General features: G+C 40.9%; 1 protein-coding gene across 1 annotated transcript; it reads right to left on the bottom strand.

Annotated features, from left to right (window-relative positions):
- Positions 1-4,344: 4,344 nt before the first annotated feature.
- Positions 4,345-7,098, bottom strand: slitrk3a (SLIT and NTRK-like family, member 3a). Its single transcript, XM_078244106.1, has one exon. It carries the CDS (start codon positions 7,096-7,098, stop codon positions 4,390-4,392), a length of 2,709 nt encoding a protein of 902 aa, XP_078100232.1. The 3' UTR covers positions 4,345-4,389.
- Between the last annotated feature and the right edge of the window lie 1,632 nt (positions 7,099-8,730).

Raw genomic sequence — 8,730 nt, 5'->3', positions numbered from 1 at the left:
ATCTTCAGCATTATGTTCTAATAAGACTTTTACATAAATGCCTGAAGGAAGTGTGCCAAGCATTCTTACAATTTAACTTAACGACAACCAGATTTACAGCATAGTGACTTATTGTCAGTGTGTTATTGTAGTTTGCATTGCTTGATCAGTGTAACTGTCAGTAAACAACTCAATCACCATCAATCCAACACAATATATATATACATATATATATATACATATATACATATATATATATATATATACATACATATAAACATATATGCAGTATATGTATACATATATATATATATATATATATATATGTATACATATGTATATATATATATATATATATATATATATATATACATACATATAAACATATATGCAGTATATGTATACATATATATATATATATATGTATACATATGTATATATATATATATATATATATATATATATATATATTTATGTGTGTGTATATGTTAGTACAGTAAAGCTAGGGTGTAGGGGATGCATAATACAGCTAATTAAAGTATGTGGGTTTCATTCAAATAATCCAAGTATTAAACGGTCAGGAGTGTGCAAGAGAGTTATGGTAAACATTTTGTTTCCACAGAAGAAGAAGATTCAAAATGGAGATAAAACAACCGTCATTACTCCAAAGACAGGCAACATGCACAAATAATTTCTGTTTCAACAATGTTGTGTTCAAAGCTGGTTAAAATGGTAAAACCAAGTCTGACCCCACACCGCAGACCATGGCACAAGGGAAGCTGTAAAGCCAGCCAAAGCCCAGATCAAGAATGGAAAAATAAAATAGATCACAATACAAACTCAGCATAAGGGCAAAACGGAAGACACAAGTAGACAAAAAAGAGAAAGACAGACATAAAAGAAGCCGTAGGGACAGAGACACAGAGAAACCCAAGGATAGAAAAAAAGACACACGGTGCATTTACCGTGCTGAAGTCTTGCCAACGTACAAACCTCAAGAGAGATGTTGATGGAAAGGTTAACTCCACTGCAGAATTTAAATATCACTGACTGAATAGAGGGAGATTCGAACAAGCAGTGAATGTTTACATTTCACACAAATAAAAAAGAAACATTTAGCCAACCTTCAATCCCACTCGTTGCCCATATCTAATATTCCACCAAAGTATGAAATCACTTGGAGAAATTAGTGCAGGATAACAAGAGGATTTATTGGGATAAAACCACTCAGCATGGTATAATGGGACAAAGCCCAGCACTCATTTGTGAAATATTATGGTCGGTGGGTGACAGGAGTAAAGGATAAACGGTTACCAAGATATATGGCACTATAGCAAAAATCATCAATGATCCCAAAACTTTATTTATTTATTCGTTTGGGGGGTGGGGGTGATGGTGAGGGTTGGGGTTAACAAAGTAATGCATTATGTTTTTAATCAAACTGAGTGCACACTGAAAATGCTGACCATATAGTCTAACCTCTTGGTCAGGAAAAGGAAGGCTTTGTGTGTGTGTGTGTGTGTGTGTGTGTGTGTGTGTGTGTGTGTGTGTGTGTGTGTGTGTGTGTGTGTGTGTGTGTGTGAGAGATAAAGTTAAAAAAAGTAGAGAAATGAGGTGGGGCAGCAGAACATGGGGGGATACAGCATTCAGCATACAGCAACACTTTCTGCGAGTAGAAAACAAAGAGCCTTGACGTAATGCTACCATGCTTACAAAGGCTTTATATGAAGATGCCCTCCACTCATTTGAGAAACAATAATTGTCAAAGAAAGGAAACAATGAATTAAACACAAGGAAACATGTTTCATTAAATGCCAGCTTATAGACTGGATCATTGATGATCAATACTGGTGATGACTGCTCTAAACTAGCTAAGGGCCTTCCCATTTAACAGTGAAGTATGTGGTTTGCTACATATTTTCCAATTAGTGTAAGTTGACATATATGAAAAACTGAGGATATTTAATCCTAGTAAACATATTGAAATCATAGCAAATTGCATATCATGCCAATTTTAAAATAAAACAAAAATGCACCTTCCTTTCCATAGATGTTCACAAATTTATAGACATCAAGATTGTCTCATATTTTCCACAAATTGAAATTTCACCTCAGGAAAGTGAAAAATAAATAGCACTATGATGATGCGCACTGAAACACCATATTTACTCCACAGCTACTTCAGCCTTGGTTTTTGTCTGCCTGTACTATTTGGTCCCAGAAATTAATCAGGCTTGTATAGGGAAATATGAATTATCAAAAATCACAGCAAAAAAGTGTGGTAAAGACTATTAAGGATTCACTTACCATTAGGAATTTCAATGCAACAAGTTATTAATAATAATACCAATATGTATAAGTGATGGTCAGCTCTTTCAAGATTGTTTTCTTTTTTGAAAATAATGTTTCATTTAGTTGACAAAGCTAGATTGACCTGCTTTATTCTGCCATTCTCAATACAATTGGTTAAAATAAAGCAAGAAAAAAGACAAGAACAAATCTTAAAAAGGATGTAACTTGGCTGGAATGAATAAAATTATCCTATGCCACTTATAGGTTTTATATATAGATATTTTAAAAATAATTCATATTGAATATGAGACATGATGATCTCTTAAGATAAACATTTTGTGCATTACATCATAACTGCATCCAATCTACGAAATACCCAATGAATCTGAACGCCTTTTATCGCCCTCCAGTGGACTGAATCCACATTTGCTACTACGGAGGGAATCAGAAATTAGATGCGCAAATTCAAAGAGCGACTTCCAATCACGTCTTGCTTCGCCCTCTCAGTTACAGTTTATTAGCCTACATCAGCAATACCCGTTTAGATAATTAAAATCGCAATGTACCATACTGATTTAGTATAGATCCTGTCATATCATACAAATCAAAAACCAGCAGCATTCACTTGACTTGTTCTGCCATTAAGTTTTCTGTATCTGTTTCCTTCGTTACATCCAGCTAGGACCTGTAATGTAGTGGCAAATAAAAATAGTGCACTATGATATTCAGCAGGTGAAGATCATAGTACAAAGTACCAATAAACAGAAAAAGCTATTATATTTTCTAGAAAAAAAATTGTTTGCCCTTTTATTTGACCTTTTCCCTATAACTTAAATTAATTTGGTACTAATCCAAAAACTAGTTTAAAAGTTTAAATTTTATTGCCCTCCGCTACATTCCTGTCTATCACTCTATTGGTTCAGTAGCTATTTTTCCATCTCCAGCATTACCTCATGATGGTTGGCCACAGCTTGAACATACCATTTAACAAGACTCCAAATACACAGCCTGTCAGTACTGCTCCACACACAGGTTCCCGTGGCATCAACCCTTTCATCATTTGATTGAAGAGTTTGTTTTTATTAAGAAGGCTATACCAGACGCATAATCACTATACATTGATTTGAACATTACCTTTACAATTAAATTCTTCACTGAAATTACAGAATAAATATATGCACATTTTTCTTCAAATCTTTGTGAGAGAGAAAACATTAAAAGTGCCTCCTACAAAGCCATTACTGGGTGACAATGGAGAATCCAGAAGCAATGGAAGAGAGGGGGGGGGGGGGGGAGGGGTTGGTCAACAAAGTGCATGGAAATATCCAGAAAACCTTGAGCATTGTCTTATAATAATATTCACAAATGTTTTACCATCCGTGCGTCGGCGCGTCCTTTTTTACGAGAAGCACCCTGATATAGACAGAAGTCCTCATTAATAGTAATAACCATATTAATAAGATATAAAAATTAAATAGAACACTGAACTGTAAATGTGTTGCAGTATCTCTGTTCATAACGTGATGTGATAGTTCTGAGTAAATCCCCTCGCTTCCTGCACTGAAGCGAGTGCATGCAGCAAACTGCAGTTCATTTTAATATATGTATTTTTCTCTCTTTCGATCATTTCCTACAAACGTAATGTGCACGGCCTCCGGGTGTTTGTACATCCTAGTCAGGGGTAAACGAGACAGAAAGGAAACCTCCCAAGTCAAGGAGACGTCCAGCTCCTCTGCGTCTTGCACATCATGGTAACTCCATAAAAAGGGGTTTTAGTGACATATGTATTTTAGGATGTTTTGTATGTTTTATTCCCCGGTGCCCTTCTCGTTCCTCTTTTGCTCTCTCTTGGGCATATATAGATATTTATATATTATAAAAATAACGGCTGTTGACATTGCTGGCTACTCTGAAAAAAGGCACTTCATTGAAATATCTGAGAATGGCCTCTCCTCCAAAGTGATTTGGTGGGGAAACTTTGTTGTAATATAATATTTTATTTTATACCATGCTGCTTTTTAAAGTTTGCTTCTTTTGATATTGGTTTTGGGTGTTTTTTTTGTTTTGAGGGTGGAAAAGTGAATGTGTTGTTTTTTTTTTCTCCATGGGTTAGAGATGTTAAAACCGGTAAGATTTTTCCAAGACTTCGAGGTAATCCGGCTTGGTTTGAAGTTTGGCCCTTAACTCAAGGTAATCGCTTTGGGACGGTTCGGGGTAGCAGCCTTTCCCTGTCGTGAAAAGCAATGTCTCCTTCAGCCGTGCATCCTGCTGCAAATCCGGGTACTGCATGCCTGGTGGGTGTGCATGCGCCACATGCATGTCCTTTAGTTTGGGTACTGTCCCATACAAACAGTCTACAAAGCCTACTGTTGGCGTGGGCCTCTGACTGTCAATTACTGTAGGGCCGATCCCTCCGTTCTCATGAAATCTTGCCATTTCAGCCGTGGAGTGGTTGACTGTGACGATAGTGTTGAGTTGAGAGTTGGAGACAGCCAGAGTCCACTCTCTCTCTTTCTCTAACAAGGTTCTGTAGTTACTGTTGCTACTGCTGCCATTTTCTTTCTTCTCTGAAAACTGCACTCTGTCTTCTGCTGCTATCTCCCCCTCTCTAGGCTTATAGATGGGGTTGTTACACATCTGAGTCACAGGGTGGGGGATGTAATCATAAACGTGACTATGAGCATGTGTGTGACTAGTATGAGTGTGCATATTGGGTGACGGTTTTTCTGGTGTGCCAGTGTTACCGGCACTGCTCTGCCTTGGTGGGTCCTCAAAAATCCGGCATTGCATTTGGATCCCTGTCAGATCTACCTCAGAACGTTTCCGGAATGGAAGCTTCTTCCGGCGACGAAGAACAAAGGCGAAAAGCCCGGCAGCCACAAACACAGCAGAGATGAAGAGGATGAGTAGGCTGAGGATGAGGACAGACAGTGGGACAGCCCCTCTTCCACCTGCCTCCCCCATGTCAGAGCTCCCCGTGGTAAGGTCATCCCCACCAGGCCGGGCGGGTGAGGGGCCTGAAGAATACTTAAGCTCAGGACAGATGACCTCAACCTCTAGTGAACGCAGGTCTTTCCCAAAAGCAAACTCAGGTGTCTTGCAGATGACATCTCCAACCACAATGACAGAGGAGAGCTTTTCCAGCCACTGTTTTAGGGGGATAATATCACAGGAGCAGTCCCAGGGGTTCTGATGTAGATCAATCTGGACAATAGAGGTCAGATGCTCCAGAACGCCATGCACAGGCAGGGAAAGGAAGTAGTTGTTGCGGAGGTTGAGGCGTGCAAGGTTGGTGCCAGCAAAAGCTTCATTTGGGAGTGAGCGTAACAGGTTGTCACTCAGGAAAACTAGCTGGAGGTTTGGCATTAGGGAGAAGGAGTTAGGTTGAATCTCACGTATGACGTTATACTCAAAATAAAGATAACTCAACATCTGAAGCCCCCGAAACATCCCAGGGGTGAGTCTCTCAATGTCATTCCCATTCAGATATAAACTTTTTAAGTTTGGCAGGTTGATAAAGGCGCCCTCTTGGACGTAGCATATCCGATTATTTCCTAAATGCAGTAAATCCAAACTTGAGAAGTTCCAGAAATCAGAACGGTAGATTTTCTGTATTAAGTTCCCACTGAGATATAATTTCTTGGCATTGAGGGGCCGAGGCAGGAGCTCAGAGATGTTGTGAAAGCCTTTCTCTTTACAGTTCACTGTTAGCCCCAGGTCATTGATGTGAAGGTTGCAAGTACATCCAGCTGGACAAATTATTGGGATGGGAGGCCTTGTTTGGTAGCCAGCAACAGGGGGCTGGTTGATGCCTGGGTAGATGCTACGAGGGGTTGGGGGGTTCTTTGTGGGCCGAGGTCGTTTGGTAGGCTTGAGAACTCTTTCCTTGTATTCCACAGAAGAGGCTGTGTTGTGAACGGAGGAGAGCATGGAGGAAGGTTTAGTAGGCCATGTGTTCTCATTGCTGAATGGGACCCGGGGAATTCCGAGCTTGGCCTCGATCTCTGCATCAGAGAGCAGCGGACAGAGCTCACTGCGCTTGATTTCCCGTAAGTCTTTCCCATGTAAGTGGAATGGGTACTCACATGTGATCTCACCAACCACAGCTGTATAAGGGATTCTCTCCAGCCATGTTTTTAACTGGACAATCTCACACACACAGTTCCAGGAGTTCTCCTCCAGCTGGATTTCCATTAAGCTCCTCCCAACGTACTCCAGTGTGCCCTTATACGGCAATGTCTTTAGTCTGTTTCCTCTCAGGTCCAGATGTGTGAGTGACACAGACCGGAAAAGATAATTTGGGAGCACAGGGATCAGATTGTCATTTAGTATGAGCACTCTTAATTTGTGAAGGTGCCTGAATGCACCACTTTCAATCCGTTTGATAACATTGTAGTCTGCCTGGAGATACTCTAAACTCTCCAACCCCAGAAAAGTGTCATTCCGGAAAACCTCTAGTTTGTTTTCATGTAGGAACAGCCGTTTGAGTATTCCTAAGCCATTGAACGCCCCTGCGTGGATATCTTGCAAAGCGTTATTACCCAGATTAATAGATATGGCATTGTTGAGATGGAGGAAGCTGTTAAAGTAAAGCTTTCTCATGGAATTTCTCTGCAGGTTGAGCTTGAAGGGCCGGCTCCATATCTGGGAGATCTGGCTGACATTTGTAAATCCTTTACTGTCACAGTGGACATGAAAGATGCCCTCTTTGACCTCGCAGTAGCAGGGCTCAAAGCAGGGCTCGTCGATCTCCTCGGAGTCCTCTAGTAGTGGGATCGGGGTGGTCCATCCTAAGGCTATGGTGCTCAGCAAGGTAACCCACAGCATCCTCGCTGACACCAAGGGGATGAAGTCTTGGCTCCAGGGACAGAGCCACTTCACAGCACTGCAACAAAGAACAGAGGAAGAGAGAATACATGGGAGGGAGCAATTTGGGGTAGGGAGTTCACACAGAAGTACACACACTCTCACAAAAATCTCCACATCCAGGCAGTTAACGTCAGTATGTAGGGGGAATTGCCATTTATTATACAGCAGACGTGCTGGTAAGGTCACAATAAATGAGACACCGTCCCCTGCTGTATTTATTACATAACGGGGACCTCAATCCCTCTTTCAGTAAATGAGAGTCCAGAGAAGCGCGCTGGAAATTAGAGTAGGTGCATCGAAGGTCTAATGCAGGAAGAAGATAGGGCCAGAATAGGTTTCAGCTCCGTGTCCATTAGTGGGACAAGATGAGGACTGTCGAGGGACTTGGCTGAACATCCATATTGGTAAAATGAATCTCAACATGTTTACATGTTCTGTTCTTGTCTATAGGTCATAGATATCTGATTTAAAAAATGCCGCTAAGGCTAAAGAAATTTTAAGGTCTGGATTTACCAGTGTAAAGATGCTAAACACGTGTCAAAAATAAGGGGGAAATAGTCCAATAGGTCCAGTGACTCCGACGTGCAGAAAATGGCAGAGCCGAGGCTATTCGTCCACGACTTTTTTGGGGTTAAATGCCCCATGTATTAACCCATATAATAAAAACACCTGTCGCCTTATTGGTTGTAATTGAACCTGCCATTTACCAAAAGTACAATCAATACAACTTCTTGGGGCTTTCCCAATTGGTGTGATGATTGGAGGAGCAACGGCAAAGTTGCTGCTCCGAGAAGCTCATGAGGCTGTTTTAGTAAGTACGGCCGGCCTAGAAATAAATAACATATATAAAGTGAGGACACATGAAAAAAACAATATATTAATATTATTTAATTAAAAGGTTTGTCAAATTTCGCTTTAATAACAAAACAAAAGATGGGCTGATTGAAGATTCCGTTTAGCTACTATCTCCATGGTCTTAGGTGGGAAACAGTCACATACACACACACACACACACACACACACACACACACACACACACGGACGCATGCACATAGCCTCTGGATATCTTTTGTTTAAGCTGTGACTTTTCATACACGCACACGCACGCACAGGGCTGTCCGTTCAAACGAGGGTGCTGGAAATCCAGAGGAGATGCGCTGGGGCTGCCGGAGCAGAGCCGCTGTCCATTGTGCTGAAACCAAAATCCCAGCAAACAGGAAAAGAGAAAAAGCAGGGGGAAAAAATATTGTAATCCCAAAAAAATACGTGACAGTAAAACGCGCCAAGGAGGGAAAAAAAGAGATCTCCCTGTCAAATTCACTTTTTTCATTGCCTTCTCCGTGCGTAATCCTCCAGGATGTATTGATTCCGCCTCCATGATAGAGATCAGAAAGCGCAGATGCGATGTCAAAAAGGTAATAACGACATTTAACGCAATTACAACAAGTGCGTGTCATATTATATTCCCTTGGGGTATATCAAATAGAGTGGTATACCTACTTAGTTTACTGGGATTCCAACTTCACATATCCTCCTGCGATGTGTTCTGTTGTTGCCTGGCGCGTCCCGCTCACCGTCCGATGCCGGGCT

Source organism: Sander vitreus, chromosome 3, assembly GCF_031162955.1.
Source record: "Sander vitreus isolate 19-12246 chromosome 3, sanVit1, whole genome shotgun sequence".
In the NCBI taxonomy this organism is placed as follows: Eukaryota; Metazoa; Chordata; class Actinopteri; order Perciformes; family Percidae; genus Sander; species Sander vitreus.
Note: the sequence above shows the minus strand (reverse complement) of the source record. Positions and strands in the feature narration are given on the sequence as shown.

What these genes read in the sequence shown, in the direction of transcription:
- slitrk3a (XM_078244106.1), bottom strand. Translation starts at nt 7,098, where the DNA reads ATGCTGTGGGTTACCTTGCTGAGCACCATAGCCTTAGGATGGACCACC.